Source organism: Rhipicephalus sanguineus, chromosome 2 (assembly GCF_013339695.2).
Source record: "Rhipicephalus sanguineus isolate Rsan-2018 chromosome 2, BIME_Rsan_1.4, whole genome shotgun sequence".
In the NCBI taxonomy this organism is placed as follows: domain Eukaryota; kingdom Metazoa; phylum Arthropoda; class Arachnida; order Ixodida; family Ixodidae; genus Rhipicephalus; species Rhipicephalus sanguineus.
Genome location: NC_051177.1, coordinates 28047304 through 28063210, shown reverse-complemented (window position 1 = coordinate 28063210; position 15907 = coordinate 28047304). Strand labels below are relative to the sequence as shown.

Genomic DNA, 15907 nt, shown 5'->3' with positions numbered 1-15907 from the left:
AGAATTTCTGCACAACGTTCTTGCTAGTTGTATTTCATAGGTCAAGCACGACCCTTTGAATTCGCCTTTTATCTAACTTTTTGTTTGTTTGCAGAAAATCGACGGTTTTGTGATCACCATGTCGTTGTCGACTACGCCTTGTGCTTAGTAAATGTAAGTATTCAGCTAATTCTTGCTGCGTAATCAAGCGAGCACCGTATTTCGTATAACGACGACATAAAGATGCCATGGGCATGCCAGGACTTTCTCGCATAAACCTGCCTGGTGCTATGAGACTCAGAAGCGTCTGACTCTTCTTCATTTATCCGTGAATGTGTCGTATGGTTGGTTCACGCAGCCTAGAATACAGCTATGCGCCGTAGTTGAAGTATCCGGATAGAGTTTGACCACGTTAGTTCATTTAACGCGTGTTCTATCATCGATACCCACGGTTGAAGTACAGCGCGAACAAGCGAGTTCGGTGGAAGCGAAATGCGCTTGTGTTCACTCACACTTAGATACACGTTAACGAATCCCAAGACATCAAAATTGATACGGAGCCGACAGATTCGAGTAACCTAGTTACCCTATACTCCGTAATTTTTTATTACTCCCTTTTTTTCGTTGTTTGTGTCTGTGTATCCGTAATCTGTTTGGAAGTATGCGCCTGAAGAGAGATACATGCAAACTTTACGAAAGTGTAATTAACTACACGATTTTCATCTTTTTCTATGGTTATTTTCAAGAGACAGAGGGGGTCCGGGGAAAAGCGAGAAGATAACGCACTCCTCCTGTTACATCATTACAGCTGCGCTTGTTGATATCGCGAGCGTTTATTGCTCTCTAATCTGGAGACTTTCACAGATTGTGTGATGAAACTCTTCCCTGGTGCACTCTAAAAAAAAAAAAAAAATGGGCGAGTGCTGCAGCTGGCAGAGATTAATTTTCTCTGGCAGCCGAATACAGTTTGTCGCTGGCTCTTGAGCTCTCAGCCGCAGGCGCTTCTTCTCACAACTTGAGGTGACGCGTCGCGCGTCTCGCCCCGATTAAAAAAAAAAACTACAATTGCGTTTCTCAATGCTCATAGAGCACACAACAGTCGAACTAGACTAACGTTCCACATAGAACGTCGCGTATGAAGATGCAAATTTCTCTAGAAACCCAATTTCCCTCAAGTCTTCGCAGAATCTTCTTTTCTTGGAGACTCCGTTTTAATTTATAACAATTTCTTTTTGTTCAAATTTCAGACCAACACCAAGGGGTGAAAAACATCAATATGATCCTTGTTTATGTGCTTACTCTTAAATTGTGCTTGCGCAGAAGTATGCGTAAAAGAAAAATCGAAATTTTTCAGTGTCACGAACCAGAAAGAACAAAACCAAAACTTTCAAGGACTGAGGCGCCTCTTCTTTCGTTTTCTTTTTCGGCGTGCATTGTTAGTGTTGAGCGAACCGTTTCTTTACTGTAAGCGTGATATGGAATTTCCCGTAGCCGTAATTCGAAATCATATCCACGTGGGTGAATGATAGCCGACGACCCAACCAATGCCTGGGTTTATGTTATGCACACTTAGAAACATCTAGCGTTTAAGTCGCCTTACAAAGGTGGCGCTTTTCATCTACGTCATCCCGCCCCGCTGCCATATCTTTTCATTAGCTGCGAAACACTTCCGAGAAAGCACAACGCGGTCTTGCCCGGATAGGAAAGGTTGCCTCCGCAATAAAGCGGCCATGCAGCCATAAAAATGCACTTTCCTTTCTTTGTTGCTTTTTAGGCTTACTTAACGGGCGTATCCTCGAGACATTTTCCCAGTAGGGCTATAAGCAGTGCTGTGAATTCTCACTGCTCGCGCGAGGAGCATGTAGCCAAGTGTTTTCTTGCAGAGTCTAGCCTGCACTCTGCGTTGTAGGAGTCGTAGCCCAAAGCAGGCCCTGAGGCCATCTTTGAATAAATACGCTCATATTGCCGAGATTACAACCACGCGCCACCACCAACAGCCCATTTAAGAATCGCGGCTAGCACGTGTGGCCTGCGTCATGGTTCTGCCAGTATATTTTTTTACCGTAGAGCGCCGTCCAGGGAGCACGGGGACGTAGACCCGGTTTACAATGAAAATAAAAAAAAGAAAAGAAAGTGACACTTAATGGCTGGCATTTGAAAAGCTCTGTCTCGCAGCCATCTTCGCTTTAAGTTCCGACTCAAGTTCTAGAAACTGTTTTGGTACGGCGTTTAGAGTCACTGTTGCAACGGTCTCGAGTATAACTGTACCGAAAGATAAATAAATAATGTCCGTGATGAAACGCCTATGATGTTTTGTGTGACATGCTTGCAATATATATATATATATGTATATATATATATATATATAATATATATATATATATATATATATATAATATATATATATATATATATATATATATATATATATATATATATATACATATATATATATATATATATATATATATATATGAAAAATCCTTGAATAAGGCAGTTTCTGCGTCGACGACGACAAAACTACTTGTCGAAATGTTGGCTCTAGCGACAACCCGTGTTCGAGGATTTTTCCATCTTCCCCTGAACTTCTGCCACGTTTGCAATGTGCTATTTAGTGTAGAAGATTCCTTGTTATTATTATTTTTTTTTCAGGTCTACTGCGTAATGTGCGTGGTGTCCCAATACCAGCAGTACATCGTCAGAGGGCACGCCTCGGAGCAGAGAAGTCGACAGGAGTCAGTAAGTTGAGTATGTTCTCAATGGTATGGGCTATTGACCAACAGCTTTGTACACTCGATGCACGATCGAATCTGCTGTTAATTTCAGAGGCACGTAGCAGAAGCTTTAGCACTGCAATACCTTATTGCGATTTGTCATGTTCCTGTGTTACGATAAAATCAGTGTGCCGTGCCAGTCAATCAAAAAATCGAGCGCACATACTCCCCTATATTCATGATGATAATGCGTCGTGTTATGTTCAGCGTGTGAAAAGCTGCGGCCAAGCTGTACACCATGTACCAACTCATCCGAGAAGCATCTGTCTAGGACACCGTGAGTAGGAGGACAGTGCTAATTGTGATTTTCTAAAAATGCTGTGCATTCTAAGGCGTTATCAAAGACTCACAATTACAAAAATTAAACCACGGAACCACACAATTCTGCGCAATTTTAGACAGCGCCGTGAACATTCCCGCGCTCAGCGTCTTCAAAAATTCTGCCAAATAATGGTGCGCATCCTGCGTCACTCTAGCGATTTTTTTATCCGTGTAAAATTTTGAAGAAATTGTGTATTTTTCTATGCGCACAAAATCAATAAGTTGCTACGCACGTGCATAAGTCATTGAGAATTCCTTGAACATAGCTAAAGATGATAAACTCTTGAAGACACAGAGCGTCTGAAGCCGAGAGGACGAAGAATAGGTAAAACCACGTGCACTGCGCCTTATTACTGTGCTACATGCATGGCTGTAGCGCATACAAAGGTTAGACAAATTCACGTGCACTGTCCCTAATTAATGTGCTTCATGGCTGAATCGTCATTAAACATCCCGTAGGGATTAGCGACGGCCGGAGCTCATTCTTGTAATCTTTGTAAGAAATTTTGTTAATCTCGGTGAAAGTCGTGTTTGATGTATGTGTATGCGTTTCTTTACACACTTTTTAATATTTTTGATTTATTAGTCACTGCCACTTATTCTGGCGTTTATTTCTTTCTGTCGAGCCGTACTTCACAAAACGGTCGCTACTAGTATTTGATTATGTCAGCGTGTAAATTGGAATCCGCACGGCGTAGTCGCAAGAGTCATGACGTCGTATGACACAACATGTTCGCAGTTGGCCATGGTGACGACACAGAACAGGGGCGACAGCGGCGGCGGCCAAAGCGCAAATCGATCAGCCTTCGGCCGCATCAGCTCGTGGTACATGCGCTGGCTGTCTCGCAAGACAGCTTTGCCGCGCAGTGAAGACACCGTACTGCCGTGCCGAGTCGTCGTACCAGCAGACACCACCTACTCAGCTGATGAAGGTGCGCTGGCAACGGCACCTGGTGCCACAGGTACACCCACTCGCTGCCTGTCTGCCTCTCGCGCGCTCTCATATATGTCACGTCTCGCGCCATGTTTAGGAAAACACGCATGTTGCACAGGACATAAGTTTTCAGTCATAGTGACAAGCAGTGCTGGGCAGTATCGAAGATACATGTATCTTAGATACTATCTTAGATACTCTTTGGGTATCTTGTATCTGTATCGCGATACGTCTCGCAAAACGTGTATCAGTATCTGTATTTCCGATACATTGAAGAATGTATCGTGCATCTTAAGATACAAGATACTGCGATCGCACAACCACCGTGCCACACAATAAATGTTGGCGGAATTTCGCTTCTCAAGCTGATACTGCTGCCACTAAGTCACCAGAATAAGACAAAAGGCAGTGACATTATTTTATCTTTCCGCCAGAGCTTTCCGGCGAGGATAGACGATGAGCTCTGAGCGTCCCTACTGGTGGATCAGTCACGTGGTGGCGCCCGCGTCGTCTCGACAAACAAGCGCGCGAACGTTAAGGACCAGTTTTAACCCTTTTGTTTTCTAGTTCTTTTTTCCTTTTAGTTATGTGAGTGTCATGACGATTGGCACTTAGCCACTGTCCCGTGTCACGTACTCCAATGCGTACGGCGTCTTTCGCACACGCTCTGATGCCGGTTTAGAGTCATCATCGATGTTTCTCCAGCGTGGTGCTTCGTTACGAAGTCTGAAGAATTCAAGAAGGGGGGGGGGGGGTCGCTTTGCGTCTCGTGGCTTTCACACATCGTCAATTTGAAGGATCTCGTGGATAAATGTTTAACTTTTATCCAATGAGATCGACTTATGTGCAAAGAATATTCTAAGAGCTATAGCGCCCGTTAAACCCCAGATATTATTATAACAGCTATAGCGCCACCCAAGGCCGTAACTAAGGGGGGGTTGAGGGGGTTCTGACACCCCCCGAAATTTTTTCATGCTTTAACTTTTCGGGTGGCATTAAAATACTTGCACGCCTTCACAGCGACCACCAGTTGCCAAAGTTAGCCGTTCTACATACAAACATCCCCGAAAAAAATTCCTGGGTATGGCCCTGGCGCCACCTGTACCAATGCTGGACCGAGCAGAGCAACCATTCACCTAACAGACTCTATCTTGGCGTACGTCTCTTTTTCCTTTATTCAAAGAGTTCTAAAATCATAATTTGATTGCTAGCAGTTCTTTCATAGCTGTTCTTCGTTTCCATCCAATACATTACCCATGTCTATATATTGTTTTTTTTTTGTCGCTCTGCTTACTGCAATATGTCTTTAACGTGCTGCCAAGGTAAGCTCTCTGCTTTACTTTTACCTTTAACAATCTGCGTCATTTCCGCTACTGTTTAGATATTTATATTCCACTTGAATTTAATATTGTATAAAGGCGATGTTGAGAAAAAAAAAATGTAATAATCCGGGTGCGCCTGAAGTATACAGTAAGAAAAATTCTGCTTACTAAGTAACATAGCGAAATTGAGTTTGCATTATAACGACGCAAATTATTAGGAGCCCATGACGGTCAGCGCAAACGAGATACGAAGCACAAAGTACACGACACAGGCGCTCACTTGTTTGCGCTGACTGCCATGAGTATGTTCCAACTAGCCCAATTTGCTACATATATTTATTAGGAGCTATCTTGAATATGTTAGAAACGGTACTCGAGAAATATAGTTATAGCATATGCTCCGTTTTTATTATGAACGTCCCAACGAGCCGTTTTACGCTCTTTTCTATAGGCACTAAATTCAATTGTCATAGCTATTAAAGAGGTACTGACACGAATATTTCCAGTTGTCGTTTTTTTGCGTCAAATGAAAGGTCAAGCCCTCAAGAGCCTAGAAAAGGTAGTGCTAAGCGCGAGTGCGCCCTGAAAAAGTAATTACAGTATGTTTTTAAAAGCTAGTTTCGGTTCCTACTGTACCCTGACGTCACAACATGGTATGAGCTTCTCGTCACGTGCTCGCACAATATATAGTGACGTTCCCACGGCCGCTCGGCACCTTGGCTCCGCCATCTTGGAAGTTTTGGTACCTAACGTCATCACAACTAGCCAGAATGCTGCGTGAAGTCACCATAGACACTATAGCTTGACGCCTGGCGTCAAGCTATAGTGTCGATGTAAGTAGGTGCGCCATGGAAAAAGTGATTTTAATATCAAATTAAAATATCTTATCAGCATTTGCTGAGCTTCACACTTGCTCAGAGCCGTCTCTGCATACAGGAGACTTGTATGGCAGAGTAAACTCGCCTTCGAAAAAAGGTGTCAGTACTCCTTAAGGGTTACCCGCCACGGTGGTCTAGTGGTTATGGTGCTTCACTGCTGACACGAAGGTCGCGACGGCCGCATTTCGGTGGTGGGAAATGCCAGATGCCCGTGTGCTTATATTTAGGTTTTAGAACCTCAGGTAGTCGAACTTCCGGAGCCCTACATTACCGCGTCTCTCATAATCGTGTAGAAGTTTGGGGTCGTAAAACGGAACAATTATTATAATTGTTGGGGGTGCCGCCTGTCTCGTGTTTCTATACTTTTTCGCTGTGTTTGATACAGAACCGCTTTTCTATTTAACTTAGATATATTTGTTTCCTTGTTTAGGCTTCCCTAAATTATTTTAATGTTGCTAATCACCGGGTAATCGGAGCTATAAGTGGCAATAGCATGAATAGCGGCGGTGTCCTGCGGCGCTTTGTGCAAATGTACAATACGTCTGAAACGTTTCTTTGCTGCAGATGTTCTTGGCGACGTACACATCTCCGGTTATAGGTTATTGCGAAAACCATGATACGTTTACGAGCAAGGTAGAACTCCACAGCGGTATTTGCACCATCGTGCGGAGATTTCTTACTGAAGCTCTTGTTATTAGATGACAACCTCCTAGCTGGTCGGTAAGCGCAGCAGCGACTCCCATCACTTATTAAAGCGACAAGCAAAAATCGCTGTCGGCGAAGTGTATAGAGAAAGAGCTGTCATGTAAAGCAGCTAAAGCAACAGCAGTAAGTTGTTTCGGAATGAAACTAATTACCTTGAGCCAGAAGTACAAAACGTTTGAGAAACTAACAAGTATTTCATTCTAATGAAAGGAAATTGGTCCCAGTTAATAAATTTTCAAGCGAACATTCTAGTACATAGGCGTTTAGTGCTACATTGTATAGATATATAACAACAAATTTCCGAATGTATCGAAGTATCTTAAGATACAATTGGAATGTATCGTATCGGATACAATCCGTGTTGCAGTGTCTTGTATCTGTATCTCAAATACTTCTTGCTTGAATATCTTGTATCGTATCGCGATACAATTTCAATGTATCTTTGCCCAGCCCTGGTGACAAGAAGTCACTCGGTCACTTATGCGTTTCTTCTTTTTCTTCTCAGCCGATTACATTTTCGAGCCGCAAAATGCCTCGCATCGGTCGTTGCGATCATTGTTTCATGCAAGTGATGTTGTGGGACTTAATGGAGGTCTTATTTATGTAACCGTAGGACGCAACGGTAGGACGCAACGGTAGACTCTTACGAGAGCTTTACGGGGAGACCATGATGTTCTCGAGATGCGCAACGAAAGCGCGTAGTTTCAAAGTATATCCGACGTGATGACGTTGTCTAATCATCTGCGTTTGCGAACTTCAGTGCCGCAAGATCTTTACGTGCGTAGAGCTCATACGTACGCTAACCTAAACCCCGTATTCAGAAGTGCGACTTAAATCGAAGCCACGGATTGTTTTAAACGTATGACGTCAGCGTAACGCCTCTTGCGAAATCGCCGACGGAAACGAAGGCAACTCCTTGAGCACGTTAGTGTCAAGCGTCACTTTGTCCAAACTTGGCCAAGTGAAATCGCGGCTTCAAGTTAAGGCGCATTTCTGTACACGGATGCGGGGACTCCAATATGGTACACGGCCGGTTATAACTATTTCAAGTGAAATCTTTCTTGATGCTAGCGCAGGTACTACATTCCCCTCGGTGATTATCCTCAATCCTGCAGTGCGCATTAGTCCTCCGCAGTAGTTAAGTACTGCATCAAATTCCTACGTCAAAGCAGCACTATTTGCATGGAATCTCCACTGATAAAATCGTGCTTAAACAAAATTCATATTAGCCTCTTCAATCGGGTTAGCGTATTAGTAGCTGCTGGCTTCCCTTCGTCGGTGTCGGTCACGGCTGCCGTTGCCGAGATGCTGCTGTATAGATGCCTTCAAGGATTAAGCCGAAAGTTGTGACTTAGGTCCATAAGCTCTCCCGCGCTCTCAAGAAAGTCGTGGGCAGGCGCAGAGTGTGGCTGCCTTATTTTAGGCAACCTGGGAAAAATCTGGAAATTTTGTCCACGCATTTGCGATGGCAAAAAGCGCGGTTGCGTGGAGCCGCATGAGATGACTTTTGCAACGAGTTTCACAAGGGTTGTATATCCGAAAGTGAAAAAAGAAAAGCGAGTGAGGCGTTATAATCATTTTGATAGAAAAAATATAAAAATCACAGCATATCCACGGAGTGAATGATGATGAGTGGGCGAAGCTGCGGAGGTTCATCGGTAAACCGTGAATCTTCCGTGAATTCTGCCCAGTACATCATCACCGACGTGAGATCGGGCGCGTTTATACTAAAGGTTCGATGAGTTATGACGACTTGCAGCTCACTTTAATTTTACATGTACGCTGTGAATTTTCATTGTTTAGAAAACCATTGCTTTAGAAAACACCTTGCGTCTTTCGTTAAGCAGCTGGCGTATTTTTCGTTTTGCTTTAGAAACATCTGGCGTTCTTTTGTTTTGTTTTTACAAAACATCTGGCGTCTTTCGTTGGTTTATTTCATCAATCAACGGCGTTTTGAACAAAATTTTTATTGTTTAATCACGCACAGGAGAAATCTCACCAGGCACTACCTTGGAGGTAAACAATGGCTGCTAATGGGAATGAGAGACAGAAGAAGTCGGCTTTTAGCTAACACTTACACTTCTACAGAGACAGAAGAATTCGGCTTTTAGTTAACGCGCACGCTGCGAATTTTTTATTGTTCAACAACGCACAGGAGAAATCTCCCACCGGCACCACCTTGGAGGTCAAAGGGTAAGACTTGTTACTCACTACTACGAGCACGACGAGGGACGAACGGGTGCCGCCTTAAGGAGCTTCGCCCCTAATAAGTGCCGCCATGTAGGTGAACCATCGGTATCTTGGTTCACTGCTTAGATATGTTTCATTAGTTCTAGGCTGTGACGAAACGTCTCGGTTTTTTTTTTCCCTCATTTTTTAATAGAAGCGGCTTAGACAATGTTGATCGCGCATGTGCCATTTAGCGTGTAATTGCGGGCGTTCGTACAATGAATAAGCAGTTGGTCGTGAGCGTTCTGATGTGTGTGTGTACGGGCGTGTGCGTGTTTACGAGTGTGAAGTTTTTCTACATGAGCCCCTTTAGCTCTGGCTTTTCCACAAGCATAGTCTTTGTGTGAGGAAGCTAGCTTTCATAAATAAACGACACTGGTTGGGGGAAGCCGCTTTACCTGTTCTTACATCGAAAGCAGGAAACACATCTGCAATTAACGAAACGTGTTCGTATTGTAAGGAGCTTGACCAACGATTATTTCTAAATTAAACAAATTTCTTTAACGCCGAAGCAGCGGCCAGAAATGCGGAAGGTCACTGTGCAGCAAAAGTCGGTCGAACTCTTATTAAACAAGCGGGTGTCTTCCAAAGCCACTCCTCGCTGCCTTTCTTGATCAGGACGTAAGAGGCAATAAGAGGTGACATCCTCCACCTCAGCATAGGCCTCACCATAGCCACAGGGCATTTGCCGGCCGCCTTCGTAAGTACTGTGTTCGGCATTAGGATTACCTGACATTTCTTCTTAGCGGCTGTTCTAGAGTGGGAAATTTTCGTGAATATGTTCTCTGGTTCGTTGCCACTAGCACTGCCAGCCAAACCCACTACTTTCACAAGTGCGACACTCGATGAACGGGTAGACGGAGCAATGACCTCTGAGTCATGGAAGTGATGTAACATACAAACGTCGTTCCAACACCTGTCCTTTTATTCCATGGTAGTTGTCGCGCTAATCTTCAAACATGAATTAGTGCCAACATACCCAGTTTAACAAAATTCGTTGCTGGGCAAGTTTGTTTATAATCTTAAATACTGGATAATATGGATTCGACGCAGGACCGAGAAAGAACGCTGATGCACAGAACAAGCGCTTGTCCCGTGAATCAGAGTTCATGCTCTGTCCTGTGTCGAATCCGCGCAGTCCAGCATTTAAAATGCTCAGTTGATTTTGCTTCTTAGTACGCTTCGTGTTTGCCGCCCATTAACTCCCAGTGACAACAGTAGACTGCGGCACACAGCAGGCAGTGATCAATATTTTATACGCTCCGCTAGCCATGTGCGACGACGGTATTGATTACGCAGCGCATGTTTACATATCTCATTTATTCCGGTTTGTTATTTAGGCGCGGTCCCCGTTGAAGCAACTCGAAAGACCGAGCCTCCTTTGGACACCGGCCGATGTGCTGATGAGTCATCCACAGGTCGGCAGCTCTGCACGGAAGAGACGTCCATACAGCCCTGTGTTGAACGAGGGGAAGCGCCACCTCCAGGTTGCGAAGCGGTGAGAGAAATACGAGTTGGTGACTCATGTTGCGTAATACATAGGCATGTTCATTTCTTTCACCATTCTTTTTTCGCGTATGTTGCGTACTAGTATGCTCATATTCACTCCTGTTTTACTCATCTTTTCTTATTTTGATGACGATGACAGCAATATGGTAGTGGCGTGCCCATGATGATAATGTTTCTGTTGATTGTCCTGTTGATTGTATTATGGTGACAGATTCGACACAAGATGGAGCGGACTCGGACGGCTGCTGCTCTCAGTTTTGACAACCCTGGACCTTCTGTTTTACAGCAATGTAATCCAGACTTAACCAAATATTTCCGTATGCGATTTTGTAAGTTTCTTTACGGGGAGGAAGACACAAAGAGAAAGATGTCTACATTCAATAATCAAACCTAAAGTGCCGATCCCTCGTAGGGCGTTGAGCCATTCTTCTAGGAACCAACCAACCAACTGCATAAATATGGGCTATTGTATGGACTTGTACGTAAAGCCTAGACGTTAGTGGCACATACCCTCTCTGTTGTTGTTTTCATTCTCACTTGTGGCTCCTACCGACTATTAGGGCCAAGGGTCTGGTGTGATGGATTAGTGTTGTTGCTGTTCCCTCTCATATGGCTCATACCCACACTGGGGAATCGGGGGGTCGTATTGCCGTCCTTGTGGTCGTCCCTTACAGTCACCGAAGAGACCATTGGTAATCGCTCTGCGCTGCCACATTGTGTAGCCGTAGGCTTCATCTTCAGCAAAAGAGCATAGGCTGTGCTTGAAATCAAATATAAGCATGCGCTCTGAGTGCTAGATTGGCGCCAAAATGTGATGGAACTGTAGTCGAGACCTTTATTCACTCATTGTGCACCGTATAGTGACTACTGCGATTCTATACCACAGCACATGCGTGGATCATGGGAAAACGCGCACGACAGGCGTTTGTATTTGTCGTCTAACTTGTTTAACACAGCACAACTGGAGCATGGTCGAACTTTCAGGGTGCAGCGCTAAAAAGCGCACGGACAGAGATACATAGTAGACACAACGGGCGCTGACTTACAACTCATCTTTATTGCCATCTCCAGTGCATATATATGTGCCTCTGTCCATGCGTTTTTTTTAACGCTCCACCACGGAAGTTCGACCGTGAACCAGCTCGCCCAAGCTAAAATTCTGCTACAACTGTAGAACATTGTGCTTATTGCGCTATAGTTAGTCATGTCCTGTTACTAGTCCTAGCCTAAGAAACCGCTAAGCTATTTAGTCGCATCGACAAGCGTATGAGGGTGCTATAGAGACCCAATCTGCACGCAGATGGATGACCTGAGCGTTGAAACGGAGCTCCGGCATGAAGAAATGACTCTCACCAAAGGAATGCAAGATCATGGCGGCGGTTTCGTACCTGAGAGCCAGCCTTTGCTAGATGCTCCGGGTAGGCTCAGCATCGACTATCAAAAGGCCGGTCCTGTTTGTGACAGGTAATTGTTCACTAGTGTCCTCTTTTCGCATGCAGCTTATGTGTCAAGCCTCATGTCATGTGTACGTTGCACCAACGTACAACTGTTGTCAATCTGTGAAACTTGTAGGGTTTAACGAAACAAATCTTTACTGTGAGCTATAAGTGACGCCGTATAGTTATAGCGCTCCGGATTTTGACCACGTGGTTAACGTCCCAGTTTACGAACCCAGTTTACGGTGCACGAGCGCTTTTGCGCTCCACTCCCATCAAAATGACGGCAGGATCGGGCCCGGGACCGTTCAGCAGCGCGATGACATAGCCACCGTGCTACGGTGGCGGGGTTGTCGACAATTTTGAAGTCGCTGTTCCCATGGTCTGCAAGGCATCCACTTTGCCTGAAAGCTACTGAGACGGAGGCGAAGTCATGTCACTAATTTTCACGCGTTTGAACGAAAACAGCACTAAACGACGGGACGAAAAAAAGTACACGTATCACAGCGGCTGTGGTTCGTGCTTTATTTCGTCCTGTCGTCTAATATAGCTATTTTTGTTCAGATCATGAACCAAGCAGCCCAAGTACTTACCCTTCTGCAATTCCTTATCTAGAGCCACACGATGCAGCTATATATAGGACGACAACTACGTATGCTTGCGATCTCAATGACTACGCTTTCTTTTCTAGCAAAGCCTGTACTTGAACGTATGACAGGAGATAGCAGAAGAAGAGGAGTTTAAGTTGCATTGATGAGCAAAGAGTGGAATCTCTCAGCCTCATTTTCACATCAAGGCACGCACGCGCGCCCTCACGTCTCTTGCTCATAACGGCCACCTTGGCGTTAATATGTAAACCTACCGTTTATATATAATTAATTTTGACGAAGTCGAGAAGCCTAAAGCATATCGAAAAATCGAAAAAAAAAATGTCTCTGCTGTTTTAGTCACTTTGCTTTTCACTATTTTTTTCTGGTCTTCTATATTGTCAAGGCGTTAGACTTGTACACCCACCCATCTGCTTCGTAATTCAATAGATTTATGTTTCTGACCCCTAATTATAGTTCAAAGGGCGCGCAGTATTTGAGGCAAGACAGTGGCTGTCACAAGCTTAATGCTTGAGCTATAGCTTATGGTAAAGATGGAATTATCGAGAATCATTTTATCTGCCGATCTTTTTTTTTTTCTTTTTCAGGGCGTAGTGCTGGGCGTTTTTCTGCCGTCGTGCTGCTTGGAAACAAGACAGCGACGCAGACCCAGGAGAATTTCAGTGAGACTGCGAAGAGCCGCCGCTGGGACAGCCTGATGTTCGAGATTAACGGCGAGGACAGAAGAATTAAGCGTCTCCGTTATGGCTGAGACTGATATTTCCCAAGAACTTAATTCACTAATGAGAATACGTTAAAATGAGCAAAGTCTGTTCGCTTTGGATAACGCGCCGTGATTTTCTTACCTACACATAGCTGCCTCGATTACTGCGTTCATATTCGATGTAGCTAAATGTTCGGCGCGCGACTGAAGCGGTGAATTCTTGCACGCTGTCCTTTGCACCCATGTACAGAAAAGCGCGTGTTTTGTGCGTTCATTCGGTCAAGTACTCTAAGCACGGTAACCATTCATTATCACGTTTTTCACATTTTTTCAATAGTCATACAGAGTTAAAGAACTGCAATAACCACGCTTGCCTTCGCGTTGACGTTATATTTCAAGCGCTGGCGTGGCTTTGTGGTTTCAGTGATATTTCGTTAGGCTTGAAAGTAGCACATATAAAGAATTAAAAGGCCATAGAAGTTATCCCCAGCTTCAGGTATCTCATATTAGACACACATTACCTGAAACTTTGGTTGCACATTGCTGGCTTCTTTATAATTTGCGTACTCTAATTGATGAAAGCATCGTCCCAAGAAAACTCCAGTTATCTCGTTAGGGCTATTTAAGGCACATTTTCATTAGTTAGGTTAAACAGTCGCCCTGAGGCAACTTGGATTGTTGCACGTTCCACGAGCCGCCCTCTGCAAGAATGTAAAGCAGTGGGAGCCGATGTCGCTCGGAACGAAACTATGTATGAATGGCTAACATTGCGGCATAATAGAATCTCGAAGAAAGCAGATACGTTGCGTGACGATGAATCCAAAGTCGTAACCGCAGCATGGTATGAAACAACGGCTGCTGGTCCTTTTTAAACATTTTTAGTTTACTGCATTTGGAGCGATTTAACGCCTGTGAGTATATACATAACGTGCGCGCGTCAAGAAAAGTGATGCTTCATCCAGAACTCATCGTGCAGGTTGCACTCTGCTCCGTTCTGTGCGGTTAGTGAGAGTAGCGACGCCAGTGAATGTGCCGCGAGGGGCCGTCCGACACCGTGAGAATTGTACAGACGCTGTATATAACGTTACATCCCCCATTGCACCACCAAGTTCGCACGCTTTCACCGAAGCGCCGCTCATCGGGCGACCAGTAAGCTACATATTGACAAAGTGGGTATGAGTGGGAACATTTATCTCGCAAAGAAACGTTTTAACATGCAGAGATAACCTGTTTGCGTGTACAAAGTACCATCGAGTAGCTGTGGTGAAAATTAAGATAATCATCATCCCGTCGCACGCACCAAAATTTTGTATAATCGCGATATCGTCTGACATGATCACCATCAAGTCCCTCTCAGTTTATGTATCTACACGTATACCTTCAAATGCAGCTTCACATTTTAACTTACTTTTTAGTGTCACCCAAGAAAGATCGTCGTTAACCTAACCATTTACATCCCAGCCTTCTAAGCCTTAGATGTCAGTGAGTTTGACGCTTAACCTCTACAAAATCTCATTAATTTCGTGTGCCATTTTCATGCGCATCCTGAATGAATGTATTGTATATTAAAGTGAAATATTGAAATATTGTCGAATGACTCATATATAATTTATTATAGATGTCATACATTAAAGGAAAATGTCATGATGTGGAAACAGGCCTCGTGTTCTTGTTGGGATATTTTCACTCCTGCGTGAAACAATGCTCAGCGCGACATCTCAACAGAGGCCCCAGTATTCTTGTCAACTGGCCAATTTCCCTGTCTGCCCTGTGCCTCTTCTGCTCGTCTTGTAACGCGATGTTCAAAGTTATACCGTAAACCAGGGTGCACTAGCCAGCCCAATCTAACACAAACACAGCTTATTGGATGCTCGTAACTATACCCTTACATCCGCTTCTGCTGACTCAGCAAATAAAGGCGCGTTATAAAAATTGTATCCACGAAACTGACCAATCGAAGATACGCGTACATCCTTAGATCAAGAAATCGGAATAACGACGTTCGGGTTAGATTTCAAACGTCGTGTGACGAAATTCAAACGCGTGCGCTGTGAAATAAAAGTTTTGAATTGCTTTAGCGTAGAGGTGATGCGGCGGATTGCCTGACCTCATCATCATCTGTTCCTGCGCTCGACGATTCATTTTGTACTTTCCGCACTTCTTTGCCTGTCTAACATAGCCGAACAATGGTTGTTTACAAATTTTTTGGTACACGCTGCGTTTGGTTTCCGTCATGACCAAGGAGCCACGAAAGTGAAACTTAGGACAACAGAAAGCAGAGGTATAGTTGGTAGGGATTCATCATGCAAGGATTTAAGGCGTTTAAACAAGGAGACAAGAGCAAACAGGCTGTTGTATTAATCAGAGATTAACTTATCATAGAAGGTCGTTAACCGGAGGATCGCCGTCTAATCTTCTGCAGCATTGTCGTGACTGTAAATGCACTCGAAATTGCGACAAACGCGCACTGTCATAGAGACACAAGAACGAGGAAACTCGCCTAATGGTC

At 44.2% G+C, this 15907-nt stretch overlaps 1 protein-coding gene across 6 annotated transcripts in view; it reads left to right on the top strand.

The window, feature by feature from the left end:
- Positions 1-14868, top strand: part of LOC119382611 (uncharacterized) — a 138934-nt gene extending 124066 nt beyond the window's left edge. For 2 of the 6 annotated variants that reach the window (XM_049412267.1, XM_049412265.1), the window contains exons 8-10: positions 10483-10640; positions 11952-12115; positions 13283-14868. In XM_049412267.1, coding sequence (XP_049268224.1) covers positions 10483-10640; positions 11952-12115; positions 13283-13289 — 329 coding nt within the window. In that variant the 3' untranslated portion in view covers positions 13290-14868. Of the gene's footprint in view, positions 1-2631; positions 2719-3813; positions 4037-10482; positions 10641-11951; positions 12116-13282 lie in introns of all 6 variants that reach the window. The other 4 variants (XM_049412263.1, XM_049412268.1, XM_049412264.1 and 1 more) reach the window with 4 other exon arrangements.
- Positions 14869-15907: the final 1039 nt, after the last annotated feature.